General features: G+C 43.7%; 1 protein-coding gene across 9 annotated transcripts in view; it reads right to left on the minus strand.

Moving 5' to 3' along the window:
- Positions 1 to 2,449: 2,449 nt before the first annotated feature.
- TMEM150C (transmembrane protein 150C) overlaps positions 2,450 to 24,120 on the minus strand; it is a 41,202-nt gene continuing 19,531 nt past the window's right edge. For 3 of the 9 annotated variants that reach the window (XM_073340498.1, XM_073340501.1, XM_073340507.1), the window contains 7 exons: positions 22,763 to 22,847; positions 20,986 to 21,039; positions 20,838 to 20,870; positions 20,644 to 20,711; positions 13,524 to 13,651; positions 7,814 to 7,991; positions 2,450 to 4,557 (listed from right to left, as the gene is read on the minus strand). In XM_073340498.1, coding sequence (XP_073196599.1) covers positions 4,349 to 4,557; positions 7,814 to 7,991; positions 13,524 to 13,651; positions 20,644 to 20,711; positions 20,838 to 20,870; positions 20,986 to 21,039; positions 22,763 to 22,842 — 750 coding nt within the window. In that variant the 5' untranslated portion in view covers positions 22,843 to 22,847 and the 3' untranslated portion in view covers positions 2,450 to 4,348. Of the gene's footprint in view, positions 4,558 to 7,813; positions 7,992 to 13,523; positions 13,652 to 20,643; positions 20,712 to 20,837; positions 20,871 to 20,985; positions 21,040 to 22,762; positions 22,848 to 22,973; positions 23,049 to 24,120 lie in introns of all 9 variants that reach the window. The other 6 variants (XM_073340506.1, XM_073340502.1, XM_073340504.1 and 3 more) reach the window with 3 other exon arrangements.

The raw sequence follows: 24,120 nt of genomic DNA on the forward strand, positions 1-24,120 counted from the left end.
CTGTAACCTGCTAGCTTTCCTTCAGTACTGCCACACCCTTCCCCATTGTTTCCTGCAGGCCATGTGAGCCTTCTCTTGGAGAGGAATTGGTGTGACACTCAAAACCTTCCTCTGCTTTCAGTGGGAGTTCTACACATAGTAGGAGAGCAGGAGCAGCAAGTTGGCTACCTGTTGTTAACAGCAGTCAACACAGGTGCAGCATAGGGCCTAAGGGTCTAATTCATCACTACCTTGCACTTGTTGTAGGTCCCTTGCACCTGTGGGTATAAAGCACTATCCAATCAGAATGGTAGTGTCTACAGCTGTGAAGAATGGGTGTAAAATAGCTTAGAGTGTGAGGCAGTGAAGAATGGCCTACAGGGAATCCTTTAACTCAAGGAACATCAAGTATTCCAGTAAAATGTACACAAACCCCAGCCTCTCTTGCTTGTGCAGAAAAGGTAGCGATGGATGCTACTGCATATTTGGACATGTGCTTGTCTTTGTCCCTCACCGTGCATGTTTTACCGGCACAACCGGACTGCTTCCGTTTTTTTGGCTAATGGTTTGAAACATGTCAAGTTTTACAACTTTATCTACTTAAACATGGTATGACAAAAGGACCCAGAAATCCTTACTTCTGCCCAGGTCGTCCTAACAGCCCGTGCACCCAAATTCATGAGCAGAACAGGAAGGAAGGAAGGAATTTTTTTCATAGCGAATCTGTATAATTCACAGATTCCACCTTGTCCAGGATCCTTTCTGCCTGACTAGGATCGAAGAACGTGTCTCCACCTAGTCCGTGTGGGGGCTGCCCCCTGCAGGGGAGAGAGAGAGACAATTCTAATACCATGAGCCACAGCAGTGGAGGTTTAGTCTTCCCAGTGGTGGGGGTATTTGATTCTACCAGGATGTGCCCCCTACAGAGAAGGGAAAAGGTGCCATGTTCTGCCATCAGAGAAGTACAGAAAGCAGCTATTCACTCTCTACTGCCTCTCATGGGGACCCACTGAGCCAAAGCAGCTCCTGGAAAGAATAGGTACCTGGAGGTGGAACGGACTTGCTCTTTCCCAGAATGTACCAGATAGGGATCAGTTCCTGGAGTCTTCTAAGCATTCATGGGTGTGTAGAAGACAGCCTTCCTTCCCTGTGAGACGCATTCATCAGCAAAGAAACCAAGGGGAAGCTGTATAGGGTCAGGTTATGATTGGAGGGGAGAGGTGTAAACTTATCGCCCTGATGGTACTGTTACTACAGCCCCTGAAGCCAGGAGGGGGAGGGAAAGTGAAGATCCTAGGGTCGCATGTTGGGATGAGAAGGTGCATTTCACCAGCTTTCGTACCAGTATTTCCCATGTGTAACTCTAGGAAGCGTTTGTGTGTAGATTACGATGCTCCTTCTAATCCAACCCCCGATTATTTTTAAATCTCGTTTTTAAGTTAATCATGATTTTTGAATGTGTGAGTTTGGCAATACTGTGCCTGAGAACTAGAAAGTAAAACAGGCTCACCTGTTGTACTACCCCAACGTGGGCCCTGAGCCTGCATTCAGTTGGGCACGGAGGGCCCATTATGTCCAGGTAAGAGGATTTCCACAGGCTCTGCGCTAACAGAGCCAATAGCAGGACTGGGCCTTAAACAGAATGCCAAGATTAAGTCAACGTTATAAATGCTCAAGTACATTTGTAAAGTGCTGTGGCAGGTCAGTGGTACTAGTAACACAGAGATGGTCTCTGCAAAAAAATAAAATGCATCTTGACAGCACATCCCTTTTAAACGGGGATGGCAGGTCCTTAGGGAAGTAGCTGCCCAGTTTTAAGAGAGAGAGAGAGAGAGACCCAGCTAATCTGAATACAGCTGTGACCCACTACTTAGAGTGATCTTCGCCCTAAACCAAGCACACTGCAGAAATGTACCAGATTCACAATCCTTACTGCTACAGCCGTATCTGCATGACTGACTGGGCATTGGATTTAGGTAAAGTTGATGTGTACCATTGTATTTCAATGCAAAGTGAGTATCTGCTCACATCTTGTTCCATTTGTCATAATGAAACTGTGTATATGGGGGGGGGGGAGGGAATAAAACTCATTCTTTCCATAAAAGTTTATTCAGTGATCATGTTTCAGTGTACATTAGTTATTGTTCAGCTGTACTGAAATGTACCATTAGAAATACTTTAAGAAATGTACAGTACATCACCAAAAGCCTGAAACTCAGCTTGGATTGCATATTGTTAGTGGAAAAAATTCACAAACTTCATTTTTTTTCTTTGATAAAATTTCAAAATATAAAATGATAAAACAAAAGCATTATTTGATTTTTAAAAAGTCACAGTGGCCTATTTACAGTAAACACTTTTTAAACAAAAGCTTACTACTCTCTGCTCAATATGCACATGTGTGAGATTCTCCATTTATGTGTGTTCCTACCAGTCTCACCTTCCCTTGGCAGTGAAGAAAAGAAAAAGATATGTGGATTGGCTTTGTTATTTTGAGTCTTCTGCTAATGGGTGGTAAACCCACCACTACTTCATTTTAATGACCAACACCCACACATTCCCTTCGCTGGAAGTGTCCCACTAACTTTTTCTTATTCTTAGATAATTACTAACGGCCCAAATTCTGCAACCAGATGTAGACTCTCCATTCAGTGGAGTTACTCTGGAATTACACCAGGGTAACCAAGTCTAGAATTTGCCTCAAAATAATCGATTTCATAGGGCTGGTTGAAAATTTTCCATCAAAACTGTTTTTCAGTGGAAAATTGGGTTTTTTGTCAAAATGAAATTGTTCACTGAGCGTGTCCTTCCTGCAGAAAATCTAGACTTTTCCCTCAAAAAACTAAACTCCCCAAAACCAAACCATTCTGATTTGGAAATGTTGGATTTTCAACCTGCTCTATAATTTGAGCTGTATTTATTTTACATTATGAAAAGTCTCCTAGTTTTGGCCATTGAACCAAGATCATTGGTAGTTTAGCTCCGTCCCCTTTATGAATGGAATGAAAGCTCATCTGAGTTCTGCTGGGGTTTTTGTCAAGCCAGCTCTGCCTGTAGCTATTTCTTTACTATCCTGAACTTTTAAGGTGAATTCAGCCCCATGCAGAGGGCCAGAGCTAGGCCAGTCCACCATTTAAGTCACACTTAAGCCTGAGGACCCTGATCCTTCAATGAAGTTTGTACAGGTGGATTCCAGCTGCCATTAGCTTCAAGGGGGCTCTGCAGGGATCCAACCAATCAGAGTCCATTGCTGAATTAGGCACATAAGTAGGTAAGTTGAGGCAAAGGCCTCTGCAAAGGGTGAATTTCACCATTAGTGTATAAGCAGTAAAATAAACCTACATCCAGTAAAATCTGCCTGAATTTATGATGTTCTGATCATACATGAGCCAGAATCTTCACTCAGACTAAGTTCAGACAAGGTTCTCCTTGTCAGTGAGAAATAGTGAGAAAAGCAGCTTTCTAAATATTATACACAGTATTTTATGGAAGCACTACAAATAAAAAAAACACCCTCTTGGTCCCTGCTGGGCAGAAGAAACGTTCACATTTTGACCTAGTGCTGTTTGTTCACGTGGGTCACAGCTGCTCAGACCATACCACATTGAGATGTAGCCCAGCCCCACCCATGCTGCTTTGGGATGCGTTTTCTAAATTCACTTTGGTGCAGGTGGGCTGCCTCAGTCCCACAACAAGGTGGGCATCTGCTGCCGAACACTGTCTGCTTCATTGTCTTTTTAGTTGTCTAGTTTTTCCTAAACCAGGCCTCACCTTTACCGGTTTGCCTATTCTTAAGCAAGGGCCAGTATGTTTGTGCTCTCTTCTTCCACTGATTGATTCTAAGTCCAGTTGCCATGAAACCAGCTGGTAATTCTTCCTCACTTCACAATCAAGTTACCCTTGTCCAACAACAAGGCAATAAAAACCAGTTGAAACCTGAGACAAGTGCAGTCTAGTGGTCTGATTGCAGGAGTAGGAGCCAGCAACGCCTGACTACTAACCCTGACTGACCTGTCACCCTGGAGAAGTCATCTCCCCAGCCGTATAATGGGGATAATACGACCTACCTGACAGTGGCCTTGTGAGGATTAGGATATTTCTAAGATGAATGGGACAGGGGTTAAGGAGAGAGACCTCTCTAGCACAAACTTAGTAATCGGCCTTTCTTTACAAATACATTGGTGTTTTCAGATTTGGTCAGAAAGATCCTTGCGTTTTTGCTCTGCTCTTAAACAGCTGCCCTCAGAGCCCTTTGGCAATACGTCTGTGACTGTACATAGAAAATGAACTTGTCAAAAAAAAATGTAATGAGGTCATGGGTTAAATCTCGTGACCATTCAAGCCCACCTGCCATGTAACGAGGGCAGGGTTACACCTGATCTGTTTGATACTCGGATGCTTCAGACGGGCTTTCAGAAAAGCTCAGAAAGTTTTCCTGGTACTCAGAACAAATGATCTCAAATCTGTAGTGTCTGAACTCCACGGCGAAGGTGCCAAAGTAGCAGAGGAAGCACATCACCAAGCCCCACTGGATCCTGGCTGCGTGCATATGGATCCCCTGTGCCATCAGGATAAAGTCTGGAGAAGAGGTGTCAAGGAGAACATGTCTGAGCAGCCTTAGTCCTGGATGAGAGCAGATAGAGCCGCTGTGGGTTGTTTTTCAAATCTGTGAGGTGATAACATCTTGCCTTCCTTTTACACTTAAATATAATCCACTGGACAGTGGCAACCAACATGCAATTAAAAATGGTATTTAATAGAAAATCAGGGACAGGGTGAATGTCAACAATCTAATTCAGCAGGAAACTGGACAAACCAGGGACATTTGCAAGCCTGTCACATGTGGCAACACTTTCATGTGGCTAATGAACATGCTTTTATTTCCACAAAATTGTGCTTAGCTCTTGCACCACACTGTTCACCTGTACATCTCAAAGCATTTGACAAAGAAGGGGAAATATCATTCCCATGATGAAAAGGGCACAGAGAGGTGAAGTGACTTGCTCAAGGCCAAACAGCCACGCAGTGGCAGAGCTGAGAACAGAACCCAGTTTTGTGTCCTAGTTCCGTGCCCTAGCCGCAGACCATGCTGCCTCTCAGTGAGAGCAGGCTCAGTCCCATTCTGGGCTAAGGTTAAACCCACTTATTACTCCTACCACCCTTTCCAGATCCTCTGCAAAACCAACCTTTTTTGGGAAGCCTAGAAACACTGACCTACACCTGTAAAAATACCATCACTCGCCCAATATACTGAAGAAGAAACACCACAGTTTGAGATCAAACCTTCCTCCGAGTCTCCTAAGGCTTTTTCCGTTGAATGCCTATTTGGACTCAACGCCTTAGGACAGGGACTGTGTCTTTGTATCTCATGCTGTGCTGAGCACGCTGCTGGCATTTAACCAACACTGACCTCATGCTCCACTGTTACTCTTTTGTCTTATCTACAGTATTAAAACGACCATGCTGGGGACCCGGTTCCAACACAAACTTCCCTAACTGGTTAAAACACTTGGACTGCAGGAAGGAGCTGAGTCTTGTTTTAACCATGTCCCAGCCCTGCAAAGTCCAAGACCTGACCAAGCTGGGGGACCTCCACACTGTAACTGGGTCCCTCAACAGTGTAGATGTGACCTTTGACTTTGTTATAGGACCTGCTTATCTGCCTACCTTTTCTAGAAGATTGTTGTTTAACCTGCACCCTGAAAGGGTCACACACATTTACAGCTAAAAAAACGAACAGCCTCCCACATAGCTTCATGCTCAGGGTTGGATTTATCACAAAACAGGCCATTAGAATCTGCTCCTTTGGGCCATATTCAGCCATAGCGAAAGCAGTCCCAGTCCCCATTGCAGTGAATGGGTGTTGTGACCTTATGGCTGAATTTGGCTCTAACGGTCTCCTATTTCCTCCACATTTTCAGGGTTGTTCTCAGGTTGTGCCTAAGGGTGAAATTCACCCCATGCAAAGGGCCAGCTCAAGGGTTCTACCTCACGTAAGGCCTATTTGGAGAATTTCTATGGGACTTCAGTGTTAGGCCTGGTGTTGTGGCCCTCTGCACAGGGTGAATATCACGTGTGGTGAAGTAACCAGACACCAGGGCACTGAGATGATAGGATTTTGCTGGTAACATTCAGCACGTTAGTTTGTGAGCTTCTTTAGAGATAAAGAGAAGGACTGAACACTGGCTCGCTGGATTTCCAGCTACAGCAACCTTTCCTAAACTTCTCAAGATGATGTACTTTTTCCAGACCCAACTTGCTGCAGCTCTTTGTGCAGAATCTTACACCAACCTTTCTGGAACGGAAGTTGCTGGCAAAGAAAAGCATGCAAGGGTACAGACCTGGCAAATTATTTGTGATACATAAAGCAAAATCATGAGATAAACCTCTCTGGAACCAATAAACTTTTGTAGCTAGAAACAGGGGAGGACTCTATATGTTTACATCAGACTGGTGTATTTCCTGACATCAGGTGAAATTTTCAAAAGTGCCTAAGTCACTTGGGAGCATAAATCCCATTCTGAAAATGGGAATTAGGTGCTTTTTGAAACTTTTACCCAAATAAACCTTCAAAACACTTCTGATCTTAAGAAGCTTGGCTCCTTTTGTTTTCCCAAGATTTTCTCCTAAAACATTTCATGGCCCTACACAAGAGTTGCCAATATGTCCAATGGTGTAATAGCAATTTAGTCATATTGCTTTATTAATTGGGATTCAGGTATTGTTCTATGGTATAATAACCTCTGAAATGATATAGAAGGAGTTTTAAACCCACTGCTGACAACCACAGTGAATGATGAGAATTTAAATGTTTGTGTAAAGAGACCTCATGGAAACTTTCAGAAGTGATAGCTTTTCTTGGCTTTGTTTCTTGACAGGAATGTGATGATGACAAAAGGCAATTCTCTCCTGTTACATCCACTACTATAGTGAGAGATAAATAACAGTTCTATAAAGTGCCCATCACAATGCATCTGATGCTGAACTAAGTTAAAATAGAACTGGGCCCCATGTCCATTAACAACAACACTACTTAGCATTTCTACAGCATTTTCCAGCTAGAGGTCTCAATGGGGGTAAGCATTGTTCTCTTCCTTCGAACAGCTGGGAAGTCTGAGACACAAACCAACTCAGTGACCAGCCCAGGTCACACAGTAGGTCAGGTGCAGACCCAGAAATAGCCCTCAGGTGTCCCGTGGGCCTGATTTTCAAAAAGCCTGCACAAACACCTGTGTATGTGCTCCCAGCACTATCACCCGCACATGCAAATGGCAGAGACTAACACGTGCAGGTAACAGAATTAAAGTCACGGGGGAGGTGGGCTCTGCACATGTAAATTCTATCACAATGGACACAGGTGTCAGAATTTGCCAACCGCACAGTCCCGACTAGAGGGCAAGCAAGGCACAGCGGGAGAACTGAAGACCAGCCCCAAAGCGGTAACTTCTTCACTCCTTTGTTAGTCAAATCCAAGTGATTAGGGAGGACGGGTTTGTGGTATGGGTACAGGACAGGGACACAGGTGATGAGGGCTCTCTTCCTTGGCCTGCCGCAGAGTGCTCCTGCACAAATAAGCTAGGACAAGTCATGATCTCTCCGTGTCTCAGTACCCTCGCCTGTAAAACAGGGATAACAATATTAACCTAACCAGGAGGTAAGCGTGAGACTAAATTTGTTAGTGGCCATAAATGTTTTGCGCTCCCAGGACAGATAGTGCTATAAAGGGGGAAAGCAGTTTTATACCATACATTATTTTTTAAATCCCCTCCTTTCATGATAAGCAGGCATGTTATTCTAGCTGCCTGCAGGTCCAGCAAGCAAGGCGAAAGGATACAAAGGACTACACACAGGGTTATAGTGGCTGACAAGACAACTCGTGGAATCCCAGCTTTTCTTCCTTCATTCTTTAGGTTTATTTTGAGTGTCAAGGCAGCCTGAATCCAGCAGGCCAGGGTCCCAAAACCGAACGTCAGGGAGGTGCCGACATTATGGATTTCTTCGTCGCTGGAGAGCTACAAAGAAAAAGGAACTTGTGATTTCTTTGATACACCCCAAAGAAAAAACATCTATACAATTCCTCAGTGTGATCCTACTTTCGGGAAGGCGGAAGGAGGGGTGTCATATTAAAGAAGAATCACTTGGTTGCAAAATACACAGCCAATGCTGCCTTCCTACTCAGTTGCAACATAGGTGTCTGGGAGGTCCAGCTGTTTACAGCCTAGCTGCTGCTGCAAGCAGAATTTCCTCCCAAACCAAAGAGCAGTAGACAAAGTGATGTCCTGCAAACATCCCCGCCAGCTCTCTGGCAAGGCCGCCGGAAAAACCAAACGAGATTTTTCCTGCAGAAAATCCTTTGCTGGTTCTCCACCGTGGCCAGTGCATGCTGGGACAATTCTTTGCGCCTTGGTCGGTGCTGTTCTGTGGACATGAACACTGATGCTCACGGGCCCAGTCCTGCAATGAATGAGCTCCATGCAGATGGAGCCCCACTGACTTCAAAGGGGTTCCATTGGGACACAGGCATCCTCTTGCCTGAGCTTGCAGGACTGGGACCACAGATACAAATTAGCTACCCAGTCACAGTGACTTAATTTAGGGGAGGCCAAGTCACCTGGGAAGTAACAAGCCAGACAAAGGCGCCACAAGCCTGGCTTGGATTCTGACAAAGTGAAGCTTTTTGGGTGAGATTCTCAAAGCCACCTAGGGGATTTGGACACACAATTCCCATTCCAATCAAAAGGAGAGGTGTGTCCAATTTGTCTCAGAAGCTTTGAAAATCTCAGATTTTATCTATAAATAAGAATTCACCTAGTAAAAAGCAACCCTGTTGGGAGTATCTGCTGCTACTTCACCATGATCAGAGCAAGTCAAATCCACCCTTTGTCAGTGAAGTCAATGGAGGCTCACCAGAAGTGATTTGGGACCATGACCCCGTCTGATTCAGACTCTGAAGGCAAAATGATACATACAGAATTGTGGCTTTTGTTCAAAAAGGCAGGGGCCAGACCCTGTGTTTAAGCACCTTGCACACTTTGGAAGCCAGTATAAATAATAGATTCACTTGGTCTTGTCTTTCAGTTTTCCAGCTTGTCCTTGACACAGCTAGTGAAATTCACTCCACCCACAGAACGCCTGAGTGTTACAGGGCTCCATGTAAGTGGAGTGCAGGGAGCTGAAAGCCATCCATCCACCCCTAGCCCAGGGGCAGGGAGTGGGGCTGCCGCTAGGCCAGCGATGAGTTTAGACTTGAAATTAGGCAAAGGACTGAAGTTCTGGAACGGTCTTCCAAGGGGAGCAGAGGGGCAAAAAAACCTAACTGGTTTCCCAAGACTGAGTTTGCTAAGTGTGTAGAGAGGATGGTATGATGAGACTGCCTATAAAGACATCTGCTAGTAACAAATATTTCCAATGGCCAGAGATGGGACGCTCAATGGGGAGGGCTGAGTTATTACAGAGAATTCTTTCCTATGTGTCTGGCTGGTGGGTCTCACCCACATGCTAGGGGTCTAACTGATCAGCATATTTGGGGTCGGGAAGAAATTTCCCTCCAGGTAAGATTGGCAGAGATACTGGGGCGGTTTCGCCTTCCTCTGCAGCATGGGGCACGAGTCACGTGTAGGCAGGGGCAGCAGGTTTGTAGAAATTTTGGTGGTGCCCAGAACGCCCAGAGCCCACCCCTCGAAACCTGCCTAAGGCTCTGGGAGGGAGTTTGGATGGGGGAGGAGGTCTGGGGTGCAGGCCCTGTGCTGGGGCAGGGGATTGGGGTGCAGGAGGGGTGCAGGCTCTGGGAGGGAGTTTGGATGGGGGAGGGGGTCTGGGATGCAGGCTCTGGGATGGAGTTTGGGTGCTGGGTGCAGGCTCCAGGTTGGGGCAGAGAGTGCAGGAGGGGGTGAGGGGTGCAGGCTCTGGCCCGAGTTTGGGTGCAGGCTCTGGGCTGGGGTGCAGAATCTGGGAGGGAGTGCAGGCTCAGGGAGGGAGGGGGTGCGGCGCTTACCTGGGGCTCCTACGCAGGGGGGGGCCAGGGGGCCTCCCTGCACTGCTACTCCCAGGTACTGCCCCCGCAGCTTTCTTTTGGCCACAGGGGCGTTTGGAGCAGAAGCAGCGCACATAGACACAGACCCGACCCACCCTGCCCAGGGGCCGGCAGCCATGTGGAGTGAGCAGGCAGGAAGCTGCTCAGCTCTGCTGCACTGCTGGTGGTGGGTGGGGGCCTGTTTTAAATCACCCGGGGATGTGCGGTGGGGAGCGCCAGGGGGCAGAAGGCAGGGCCGAGGGAGACACCCGGCCTCAAACATTGCTGGAGCTGGGCCCAGAATATTCCTGGTGCCCAGGCACCAGGGGCCCATAGAACTCGCCGCCTATGCTTGCAGGTTTAAAATAGTGTAAATGGTGGAGTCTCTGTAACTTGAAGTCTTTAAACCATGATGTGAGGACGTCAGTAACTCAGCCAGAGGTTAGGGGTCTATTTCAGGAGTGGGAGGGTGAGGTTCTGTGGCCTGCGATGTGCAGGAGGCCTGACTACATGATCATGATGGTCCCTTCTGGCCTCAAAGTCTGTGTTGTTACTCCAGCCTATAAACTGGAACAGCAGCAACAGCCCCTCTGCGCTGGTTGCATGGGGTACAAGATCCATGTGCAATGGGGAATCTGTGGCCTGACCTCAGACCTCAGCGCTGCCTTCGATATTAGCCTATCTGGGACCATTTCCACAGCACACACTTCCCTTTGCATGGCTGCACAGCCTCCCCACTCTCCCTCCCTCTGTCTATCTATATTCATTCTCAGCTGACACAACCCCACTATTACTAAAATGTCAGAAAAATCAACAAGAAATTAGCTCTTGGATGAAGACTGGCTGTCTCAAGCTGAAGTGACAGTGGTTTGAAAGGGGAAACGCTTAGAAGAGCTGGCCCAGACATTGTCCTTGTTGACTCCTCCTGAAGCCTGGATTACCAGGTAACATCAGTTTCTAAAAACACCTGTTTTCACCTCCAGTTTGCAAGGAAACCTCATCCCTTCCTGCCAGACAGAGACCTGGCCACAGGGATCCATGCATTTTTCTCTCCAGGTGGATCACTAACTTCCAGATGGATCACTAACTCACTGTACTTGGAGCTGAATGGGAAGACAATGCACAGGCTCCAGTATGTAACTGCCCAACTTCTCCACAGCTCAGGCCACCGTGAGCACATCAGCCCTCCGCTCAAGTCCCTCCACTGGCTCCCAGTCAGCTTCTCTTGCCAGTTTAAGGCTTTGGTCCTAATTTCCAAAGCAATTCATGGATCAAGCCCCCGAGTTACATTAGAGACCGAATTTCCATCTGTGAACCGTCATATCTGCGCTCCTCTGAGACAACCCAGATCATAAAGCCAGAACAAAAAATGTGAGAGCTGGTGACAAGTCGCTCTCTGTCAAATGGATCTGGCTATGGAACAATCCTCCAGAGGAGGCCAGGCAATTCCTGACTGACTACCTCTAGGAAAACTGTGAAACCTTCCTATTTGAGAAATCCTTTCCACCATAACAATGACCCCTCTTCTTCCCAATACACCCTCAGCAACCAAACAAACAAAAGGGAGGGGAGGAATTAATAAAATCTAAAATAATAAAAAGTCTGCTCCCAGAAAAGTGTTTACCCCTAAAAAGGGAGAAGAGCCAGAGATTCTGCAGTCCACTAAGGATCTGGCTACTGATTTCATGTGGAAGGCATACAGATACTATGGTGATGGGTGGAAATATAATAAAGATCGATGGTGTGAGCCAACAAGGGACCACGTTACTTTTGCTCTGGTAGCTTTTAGTGTGTTAAGCGCTCTCGCTCTCTCTCAACATCCCCCAGAGAACGGATCTTGTCCAGAGACACTATTGCAAGCCCTCTATTATATTTTGTGGTGTTGCCAGTAAGCAATAAGGAAGCAAGGGCATGTACTTATGGGCTAACATTGACACGCCTTGGTTGTGGTTTGGCACAAGACCAAAAAAGGGTGCTGTTCACCAGCAAGGTGTGGCTTTATTAAACCAGAATATATAACCTAGAGTAATTTACTGTAACAGCTTCTAAAGAACCAGACCTTCGCTAGAGCAGAAAATACTGGAAAGGAAGGAAGGAGAACTTTGAGATTCGGTTTCCTAAAGCCAGCCCCACCTCTCGCAGCTTCCCCTTCACACAGCTGGACAAGCACTGGGCTAGCTCTTACAACTTGGGGGTCCACAGGCAAAACCAAGGCCACAAGCTGCTAGACAGGGGAGATGCGCAGTGATGTCAATGAAGCTACACTGAATTGGTGTACACCAGCTGAGGACCTGGCCTAAAGTATCTGATTGGCTCATCCTTAATAAAAAGTCAGAGTGGAACATGTTACAAGCAGACACATGATTACTGCCAACAGGTCACACACTGATCTGGTTTCAATTTTTCTCTCTCTCTCTTTTTTTTAAAAAGAAAACTGATATATTCTTCCAGTTCAGTGTAACTAATATGCCAAATTCTCTGCTGTCATGATACCACTGACCTCTATAGAGCTATGCCTGCAGAGAATTTGGCCCAGCGTAATTTCTCATGCTTGCGCAGCAGTTACCAGTCAGAGCTGCACTGCTAGCTGTCCCACAGGGGGAGATTTTCAAAGACACGTAGGGGATTTAGGAACACAACCTCCATTGACTTTAAATACTTTTGAAAACCTCCCCCTAAGATTTCATATTCACCTAGGAAACAAGCAGACACATGAATACAGTGGACACATTCCCACTCTAGAGCAAGCTTGTGGTGTCTCAAAATGACAGCTGACAGCTTGTTTGTAACAATAACACACACAGAACAGACTGAGAATTGAAAGAACTACAGCCAGGGCAATGACTCGGAGCAGGAAATGCCTTCCCTGTTTATATATAAAGTCCCTCTTGTGGCCAGTCTAAGGATAGGCAGGAGGTAAAACACCAATATATATTCTAATCATAGGAAGCAACTATCTTCATGGCAGCTCTGTGCTGGCAGCCTGGCCTGCTGTTAGCATAGAATTGTGTGCAAGCTCCCAGGGCTGGCCACCCTCCAGTGCAGTCCCCACGCCTAGGCACTTGTCCATCAAGCCCGGTGCCTGCCCAGGGGTAAGGCAGGCTCCCAGCTGCTGTTGGGTGCCAGGAGATGGAAAACCAGGTGTCACAGATTCAAACCCTGCTTGGAAGTGGAGGGTTAATTCTCTTGAGTTTTGATTGAATTTTAAAGTTTATTAGAAATAATCAATCATCAGTGCTACTAACGGCAGTTGCCGCCTTCCCTTTGCCACCAGGGAAGCAATTTAAGAGGCAGTGGCAGACCTAGGTAGTGAGTGGGCAGGAGGGTATGAGGAGGCAGAGAGCATGGACAGCCATTCTAGCAGCCATACTCCTGCCATGGGCAGCTCCAGGAGCAGAGAGATCTGTGCTCACAGCAGGTAGGGCTGCTAGATAATGGATGCAGCCCTCATGACATGCCCATGGAAACCCAGAAAAGAATGACATGTTAATTACCAATAAGCTGGAGGGAGGGGGAAGTGGGAGTGGGGTACCTGAAAGTTGCCAAGTAAGGTCATTCCAAACGAGGCCAAGCATAACGCAATCAGTCCGCTGATGTTCAGCCAGGGGTTTAGCACCTTTGGCTTCAGCTGTATAAAGCGGAGAACGGCAACGACAAGTGCTGAAAAAGGAAACAAAATGCCAGACACAGTTATAAACCCACACAGCACAAACCTGGTGGGTAGGATTTCCCAAAGCGCTCAACCCCGCTCCTGGTAAAACTCACATGAGCGGCCATGAGAGCAGAGGTAGGCCAGTGCTAAATGCTTTTGAACATTCCACCTTGCATTTAATTGCAGAAGATGCAATAGCACGGTAAGTAACTTAGGTAATTCCTTCTCTTCCTTCCCTGCCCCATTATTTATTGCTGACACTTTTGTCGCATCTTGTCCAAAACCTAGACAGAAACTGTACTGGACAAGGACTGTGTCTTTATTATTGGTCTGGAAAGCATTTGACACAGTTTGGACATTATGTACATAACTGATAATAATAGGATTTGCATGAAGTTTTATTCCATTAGCTACATTTGTGAGGAGTTCGATTTGATGATATAACTTCCTCCAGAAGCACACAGCAGGGACCCGATCGAAAATTTGGATCAGGCCCTCTCCCTTCACATTGTTTTATAAAACAAACATTTCAAAAGCGTCCTTGCAAATGTGGTGCACACAACAGGGACAGCACAGAAAGCTTCTTCTCACTTCCCTGCCAACATATCACAACTCTGACCTAGAGGGATCAGCCTCGAGAGGTGAGAGTACAGGTCACTTTCACGACTATTCCATCCTCGGCCCATCTACGAAGACTGCCAGCAAGGGGGAAAACAAGGACAAGTGGGTGGGAACTTGACTAAGTCTTTCATGCTCCTTGCCCATAGCACAAGGAATTTTAGGTAGCTAATACTGCATTTCATACAGGGCTCAATATCATCGATGTCATTCTCAGCACACTCCTAACCAGATCAGTACCAGTCAGACCAAGGCAGGGAACTGCCACTTGTAAGCGAGAAGTCAGTTTCCTAATGGGAAAGGAGCTAAGGGAGACATGATTGCTTTAAGAAGTCACAGAATCTTCTTCCTGGACTAGGAATGGTGACTGGCAGCAAGGCATGGAGAAGAAAAATTAACACATGTAGACAAACCCAAATAGGAACTATGGGAGTCTAAGGGACTGAGGTGCCTAAATTCAAATGAAATCCAATGGCAGTTGGACACATTTCCCTGATGTTTCTTTTGAAAATCCACCTTAATGTCCTCATATCCTTCAGCCTTCTGCACATACAATCCTGTTGTATAACGACTGTATGGTTTGACTAGATCTTCTGTTTTAGCAGATATCCATCAGGAATGAAATTCATCCCACAACAAAGGACCCAAGATCTGCCTTACGGTCCCTTTTAAGCCCTATTTTAAGGTTTTATGTGGTGCATAAGACCTTATTCATGCTCTCTGTGCTAAGGTGAATTTCTCTCTTAAGTAGGTTCCATTGCTTTAGTTTGGTGCATTCAAATATATTCTTTCAGCATTGGTTGTTTTTTTTTAAATAATAGGTCAAATTTTTTGATACAAGACAGATGACAGGAGATAGAGCCCTGCACCTCTAGGTCACAGGTTGAAAACCAAACCACATTAGTAGGGACACAAAATAATAACCACTTGGTGAATAGTCATGTAAAAATGAACTGCTGATCTCAGTCCAGCTCTCCTGGAACACTGTCCATTTCACAGGTAGAATTTTGCTAGCAGCCTCTGCAGAGAGACCAAGAATCAAGTAGACATCCAGAATGAGAACTGGGGTACTGAATATATTAATGAATGCAGGCCAAGCTGGCAAATAGTTCCAGCCATATTAAAAAATAAAAATGAAGAATTTGGAGGGGAGGAATTTTAAGAAAATGTTGATTTGTTTGACCTTAAAAAAAAATTTTATTTTTTTTTCCATTTTGATGAGAAAAACTAAAAACATTAAGTTAAGGTTCAAAATGAACCAATTTTTCAGGTCAGCCACCGAACCAAAAAATGAATGATTTGTTCACCTCTGTTCAGCACAAGTTCCACTCTCACCCTACATGGTCCTTACAGATCATGCCTGAGACATAGTGGTAGGGCAGTGTTGGGATGATGACACTGCTGATGTTCATACTGGACCTGCTCGGTGCATACAGGATTTGGTCCCAAGCCATTGAAGTCAATGAAAGTTTTGCCATGGACTTCAGTGGGATCAGGATCAGACATAGAAAAAGAACAGTTTCCAGGGATTTCAGGTCAGCATGTTGCCCAAGCATTACAGTACCAGGTATTATCCTGAAAGGGTTCCATTGTATCTGTTTGACTTGATGTAGAGAAAATGTATTCTTTAAAGTGGGCTCTAATGAGTTTCATCCTGGACAAAATACCAACATCAGCAGCCCCCCAGTCGATGCATGGGCATGACCGTTTCATCTTAATTATTTACTTTCTGTTTTGTAACTCCAATATAACGTGAATCAGTCAGTCTATTTTGGAGGGCTGCATCAGCCACTATATAGGTGCTTAAATTACACAACCTTCATCTTCACAATGCACCCCAAGGCAATAATATGGTGAAATGAACCATCTTTCTGTGCTGTTGCTTCATTATTGTCAGAGTATATGGGAGAGGGAGAATCCTAGCTCATGCACAAGTGATGTGACCATAAATGTTCAATTATGTTTTGGATCAATCTGTTTAAAAGATAAAGAATTTTAAAATGTTAATTTCAATACACACATTGATCCTGTCCTTAGGATTTTGCCACTGATTTCAATGGAAGACAAATTGGGCACTATCCAACCATGTGGTACAAACTAACAAGATCTGCTGGGCCGACATTTTCAAAAGTGACTTGTGATTTTGGGTCCCTCAGTTTTTGGATGACAGTTGAGACATCTTAAAGGTGCCAGATTTTCAAAGATGGGCACTCAGTACTTTCTGAAAATTAGGTCCTTGTAAACATGTCTCAAATTAGACACCCAAAAATTTGAGTACTCCCAAAATCTTTTGAAAACACTTTTGAAAATTTCGGCAATTGATGTTTTTATCAGTGATGAAGAGTATTCAAAAACAGGGCAACAACAGAACAAGAGAGAAACAGCAATGTTCTCAACAACAAAAAGTGTTCCTTCTCCATATCAAAATGGAGAGATACAATATTGATGGTATCCTTTGCTGAGCACTGATGTTCATTATTTTTGCATGTACCAGATGGTCCTACCCCAGATGAAAGATCATAAAGCAGCACTGAACCTTGTAGCATATCTGAGCTAAAACTAGTAAATCCCAATCTCATTAATTATTTCTTAGAATCATGGGAGAGAGTGTTTGTGTGCGGGAGGGGAGATATAGATGATAAAGGATTTGCAGAAACAGCTAGATGTGATCTTAAAGAGGGGAAATATTTTGGTAATTAACTGTAAACTTCAAAACTAAGTAGAGCTGGTCAGCAATTTTCTTAATCTTTTTTCAATAGACTCATCCAAACCAAAACGGTTTGAAGGAAAGGCTTGGTTTTGACTATTTTTCAACAAAAAACAAAACTGAAAAAAGTTTTCAAATTGTTGAAATATTTTGTTTGCAACATTTTAAATTAGAAATTCCAGTTTTGTTTTGACTTTTCACTTTGAAATGTACGATAATTACATTTGTTGTAAAAATTTAAGAATAGTTGAAATCACAATGAAATTATGGAAACAAAATGGTTTCAATTGACCCAAATCTTTTTTTTTTTTTCAGGTCACAACAAAATTCAAGATTTTGATTTTTCATCCCAATTCAGGGCAGAATTTTTTTCCAATATCTCAAAAGTGCTTACAGCATGAAAAAATCATTTCCTGCCCACATCTAGAACCAAACAGCTGCATAGCTGTCACGTGGAATGCTCAGATAGGGCTATAAAAAAGGCTGGAAAACATAACGTATTTTGTTGATCAAAATGCTGATCACTCACCTCTGAAAAATCAGGCCCCTTTGAGATGTCTCAAATAGAACACCCAAAAAGTCGCCCACAATCACTAGTCATTTTAGAAAATATAAGCCCTATATGTCCATATTCCAGCTAATTCTGTCAATCTGTCACATTACTATAGATAGTGCTGAATTTGTCCTTCACTGAAGTCAACGGCAAAATTCCCAGGACTCGACTCCATGAATATACCAAAATAAGTATCCCAAGATCCTTCATGTTTTGTTCAGGCAGATTAAAAAAAATTGAACATTACATTAATTTCCCCTCAAGAATGAACAAAGGGCCCTCCTACCTAAAATTCTGGCAATAATGGATCAATAGGACATGAAAGGAAGTGTATTTTATGGAGAATATTACTGCATGGCCGGGGGTGTGTTGTAGGGAATAAGGCTGAAGGCTAGGTAATCTGAGCACCTGAACAGTGGCTGAAGTGGACATCTGACATAGACTGACAAAGGCAATATGTTTCAGGGGGAATATTCTGCTGCTAATGTTGTGTAGTTTTTTCTCCCTGCATCCATCTCCGAACTGATCAGCAACAGAGCTGGTCAGCATTTTTAACTGAAAAAAACAGCCTTTTCAAAGAATGAAAATTTCCATGAAAAATTTTAAAAATGAAAAGGAGTACTAGTGGCACCTTAGAGACTAACCAATTTATTTGAGCATAAGCTTTCGTGAGCTACAGATCACTTCATCGGATGCTCAAATAAATTGGTTAGTCTCTAAGGTGCCACTAGTATTCCTTTTCTTTTTGCGAACACAGACTAACACGGCTGCTACTCTGAAACCTGTCATTTTAAAAATGGTAACTTTTTTTGAAATGCTTATCAAAATGTTTTACTTACTAAAACCAGTGGGGGGGATGGAGGGGGTGTGAGTTGTAAATGAAAAATTACAATAATTTATTTTGAAAATAAACAAACAAACTGGGTCCATTTTGAACCCTTTAAAATAAAAGCAATTTTTACCTAGATTGAGCAATCCCTTTTAGGCATGTGGGACTCCTAATAATGCTAATGGGAGTTATGCAGGAAAACAAAAAGAGCACACTACTGTGCCTACAAAAGGTCAACAACCTCAGCACCAAAGCAATATTTAAATACTGTGCCTCCTTGAACTTGCACTATTTTATATAATTTCCAGTATGTCCTCTCCTAGAGCAAGGTCTTCAGTGTGGTTAAGGTCAATAATGGTACAAGCTGGAAGTAGCCCTCATAAGCATCCAATGTAGCAGACATTCAGCCTGCTCTAACGAGCTCTGCTTTATCCCGATAGGGTAACGCCCATAGACATCATAATACATGTTGTTGTTGGTTTCCAGCCTTGGGGTTCCATAGCTATAGTTTTCATTGTAATACCGGGTGAGGTTCAAAGAGAAAATGCTGACGGCATGTAGCAGGTTTTAGCCTCAACATCTTGTTCGTTCGTTCGATCTTTCATCACAACTGCATAAGTAACATTCACTCATTCTCATACACATAAGACCAGATCATGAAATCGGCTGCACACAGGCAGACTCCTGCACCCACACAGAAGCCCATGGACTTTAATGGGGCTTTGTGTGGGTGCAAAGTCTACAGATCTGATTGTAGGAGTGGGGCAGTATTTCAGTAGCTCAACAGGGAGATGTGTACTCATGTCAAACACATTGGACTCTGACAAGAAGTTTCCCACATACATATTGTTATATTTGGTTTTGAGGGCAGAAACTGCACTTGCAGGTATAGAATTGTATTTAGCTTTCTCTGTGTGTGTCAGGCCCATACACATGTTATGACCAAGGATCACAGATAGTGTAAAATAATGCAGTTCTATCAAGTCAGTGGAGGCAGACTGATTTATACTATCTGAGGTTCTGGTCCAATATATATCCATAAATATCAGTGTGTATAGACATTCCCCTTTCAAAATCTACTCTCAACCTTCACTCCATCTTAATACATGCATCACTAATTCAGGATACAGTACATTAGTAATAATAATACTTAGCTGTTATATTGTGCTTTTCATCAGTAGATCTCTTAATAAAGGAGGTGAGTAACATTACTGAGGCACAGGGAGGTGAAGTGACTTGCCCAAGGCCACATAGGAGGCTCATGGTAGAGCTGGATGTTGCAATTTACCCACAAGCCTTAACTCTGCCTTGGAGTGATACTATGAAATAACCATATGATGATGATGAAGGCATTATAGTGTTCATGGTTAAACCTATTTTTAAAATCATTAGATTCCCCCTACCACCACCTTTACAATGTCACTCCAAGGCAGAGTTAAGGCTGTTTGGATGCCCTAACTATACCTTTCCATCCTTAACATGTTTGAATTTCATTTAAGTGTCACCTGAACTCTGAATTTCCTGGGTTTGGAGGAAGATATGCTGTACTTTTTATATTTAACAAAATGGTTGAATCCCTGCTTTAAGTGCAAAACTCAGCTTAGCCTTGACTATGGAACTCTGAGTGGTGCTTCCATAATATACACAGCCACATTGGCAAAGACGGACTCAGTAACAACAATGGAGCATTAATTCAGCATTATCATTTTGATTCATTTGTCTAGGTAGCTTCAGGAGAAAATACTTACGGTATCTCATGCATAACAAAAAGTTTTATTGACAAAAACAATGAAACATTTTTTCAAGCATTATAACTATCAGGTGTTTCTCCCAACTATGTTACTTAGAAGCGTCACCCTTATCAGAAGCAACCTGTGAACTTCCATACTTTTACTAATGGAATTTTAAAAAAAACCAACAACTCAGAAATAACATTTTGTCAAATGCAATGACCAATTACACAATGTTTCCATGCATGATTTTATAGTAGCAATAAAAAAAAAATATCATTCCATGCTCCGAAAACACAGTCATACAGACTCAAGGCTAAGGTGTGATGATAAAAGAAGAGAATAAAATGGAAAGTATGAAGGTCAAACGTATCCAGCTTTGTTCTGTCTTTTTACAAATACTTACAAAATAATACTAGCTTCATACTAACAGCACCTCTTTAAAAGGTTTCAAATAATCAGCTTTGACAGCAACATCTACTGGATTTTATTCATGTTCCAATGACTCATTAAAGTGAATTAAGAGAGACAAAAAAAAAAAAAATTCCCCACGCGGTTCCTACCTAGAAATGCTGCCATGTTCATGACTTGGCTAAATACACAGCTTGCAGGGGGTGCATCACCTGCAATACTTCAAAAATATAAAGTGTATCATTGTAACTCTACTAAGACAGCTAAAGAGAGAAAGAAAGAAATAACATCCATTGATCAGAATGATATGTGGGGAATGGGACGGGGGAGGAGGAGATCCAGTTACCTTATGTAAGGGGGACTTTTGGAACCAGGTTTCCTAAGTGACACAAAAAAAACACAAGAGCCAGAATTAAAGATTTTGCTGTTTTGTGTCTCTAAAAATATTTGTTACAAGTGACTGATTTAAAAACAAAACAACGACAAACTCTTACCGATCTGGCACATTTAATGGAATAATTTTGTTATCTTCCACAGCTATAAAATATCTGTCAAAAGAGGAAACAGGCAGTTTAGAAAACACAGTGCAAATATAAGACCAAGACAACCATGTTTTTTAATTTATAAATTTATTTGGGACCCAATTCAGGAAAGAACTTTTAAATATCTAATATCCATTCGTATTCAAGAAAGCAGTCAAACATGGGCTTAATTTTAAATATGTGCTAAAATTGCATTGAAATCAATCAGACTTACTTAGCTTTAAGCACGTGGCAAAGTGCTTCTACAGATCCGGGCCTTGATTAGTAATGTTAATCAAAGCCCCTTGTTTTCCTGAAAGCAATTCTTTTCTACCACAGACCACAACACTGTATGCTACCAGTTGACACTACTGATCTCAATGCTCAAGCTATTGTATAAAGGAAAATATGGCTGTTCAGTCTTTGTCTTCTGCTTCTGCAGCAGAGAGCCATTAATGGGAGGAAGCATGGAAGCAGTCTAGACTCAGAGGACACCTTTGGGGATAGGTTTTGTACCTTTTGGTCACATAGATCACATGATGTAATTGAAATACAAACAGGCAATGCCACTGTGGGTACTGTGACCATATAACTAAGGTTCCCGTCCATCTAATTATAGGACAATTGCCATTTAGCCTTATTTTATTTCTACAGTGTTGATGGCTTGTAATTTAAAGATCACCTTAAGGCAAGAGAACTCATAATGACCACCTGCCCCACTGAATGATATCCCCGCAATGTATACTGTATCCTGTATAAACCACTTTCCATCTTTAAAATTAGCTCTTCTCTCTTTTTCCATTCAGGGTGAAATCCTGGCCCCTCTGAAGTTAATGGGAGTTGTCAATGACTTCAGTGGAGAGAGAATTCTACTTCAGATGTTTACCAGTATATATCGGCACATGCTGCAGTAATACAAGAGCGAGATGTGGGAGAGCTGCTAAGAGACGAGTCCTTATTTTCTGACTCATCTGACATGGGGCAGCGTCTCATGATAGAGGTCAGGATCCAGCAGTTACTGTTACAACTGCAACCACAACCTACATACTCATCAGTCAGGATATCATTAACGCATAGTTCCAGAACCGTGGCCAACAGTGAATTCCTGCAGGTCTGTGGAGAGATGGTCACTTCTCCTCATTTCCAGCTGCTAAATCACCTTTTTTTTTTTTTTTTTTTTTTTTTTTTAAGAAGTTAAGGTACATAATGACTCTCTTAATAGTATTTCATTATTATGCGTGAGCTCACCCACGCACCTGTACAGGTGACTTTGGAGCCATAAAATGCCCCTTTACTCCTCTGGGTACATCCCCTGCATTGCAGGCCACACTGTGTGAGAGGAGAGAAGCCTTTCTGGGCTGCTGCTCCTAGTCCCACACAATGAGTGAGGAGTGGATGGGCCAGGGTAGGCGGTGGGTGGCAACCTGGGCTCCGCCCCCTGCAACTTACCAACACAGAGGAAGAAGGAAGATGTGCCAGGAAAATGGCTGGTGTACCTTACTCCTCTGTAGAGCAAGGGGGAAGCAGCAACGAAAAAGTGTCTCTGCTAGTCATGAGTTGGTCACTGCTCTGCTCCTGGGCAACGCAGCTACATGCTGCCCCTTGCTGAAGGCAGATCACCAGCTGCCAATCCAGCCCAATGCAACTCTCTCTATTCAGATGTGGTCCATTCTACTGCAACATTTGGGAATGCCTGATTTACCTCAGTCCTCACACACACACCCCAAAACCCAAGCGGAAGGTCACTTACACTATCCATAGCCCAGCTGAAGTGAACAGGGTAAACACAAGAGGTAAAAACATCCACACGCTGCATTTCTTCCCATCCATGCCTGCTAGAAACAAAGACAATAAAGTGTAATGCAAAACAAAGAAAAAAGAGGTAAGAGCTACTAGAGACAGCACATCCTTCCCCCTCTCGAACTTGCAAAACAAGTCTGACTAGGGTATGTGAAACTTACCATGTGCTACTGCAGAATGATCACTATTGCTCCTGGCTCATGCAGAGTGGTCCTGGTACTCCAGGAGAAACCCCCCTGCAATTCAGGGAGAGCACTTGTACATTAAGACACTATTCAATGTGTGGAAGGGTCACAGAATCTAGCCCTGATGACCATCAGCCCAGGAATTAAAAGCAGTCTATAATCCTTGTTAAAATATTAGTTACATTTCCCCAGGCCCCCATAGGGTAAGTATAATTTTCATTTTGCCAAAAGGGGAAACCGAGGCACAGAACAATCACTTCGGGGGAGATTTTCAAATAGGAATTTAGTAGCAGGCTTTTTTTAAAGCCTCTCCCTGAGTGATTAGCCCAAGAACACACAGCTGGGAATAGAGCCCAACAGCCCTAGCTCCCAGTTCTCAGCTCTAACCAGCAGCCGACACTCTCCCTTAAAAATGGCAACTTAGCTTCGCATCAAAACGTGCTTGTTACTAAAACCCACATGTGCTTTCTTAGTGGTGCCCACAGCTCAAATAAAGATTTGCAAGCCAGAAAACTTCCCCCAAATAATTCCTGGTGCATAGGTGCTCTTTCTCCCCACGCCCCTCGTTCTCATCCTCAGCTCACACACTGTGCACAGCAACCAACTAATCTGAGCACTTGGCTGAATTCAAAGGTTCTGCGTTCAAGTGCTGACATCCTGAGTGTCACTGAGACTACGAATTGTTAAGAAACTGAATTCTTGACATTTAGGTTTAAAGTAGCTCTATGTGGGTATGCAGATTCTTGATAAATTAAAAGAGGCAGAAGAGCTCCGTTCCACAGGGAAACATTCTCCAGAGGAAAACATGCAAGATGAAGACTTGACATACCTGGACAGAAACGGGGGCTTGCTATTGCACACGCGCATGCATGTGTGTGTGTGTGTGTGTGTGTGTGTGGTATATGCACATTTCCTTCAAGCTTGAATAAAGACTAAGAGATGCACATTGGAAAAAACAAAGCTAAAACATCAACTTTCCTTTCAATAGGATACCAGCACCTCTTTCACTCCCTGCTGTCTTCCCACCACTCACTCACGGCCAGTTGTTGAGCTGATATTTCTTTGAGAGGATCACCCAGTATCTCAGTGATGATCTGCGGCAGGTTTTAGGATCACTGATTTA

This window comes from Lepidochelys kempii, chromosome 4 (assembly GCF_965140265.1).
Source record: "Lepidochelys kempii isolate rLepKem1 chromosome 4, rLepKem1.hap2, whole genome shotgun sequence".
In the NCBI taxonomy this organism is placed as follows: Eukaryota; Metazoa; Chordata; order Testudines; family Cheloniidae; genus Lepidochelys; species Lepidochelys kempii.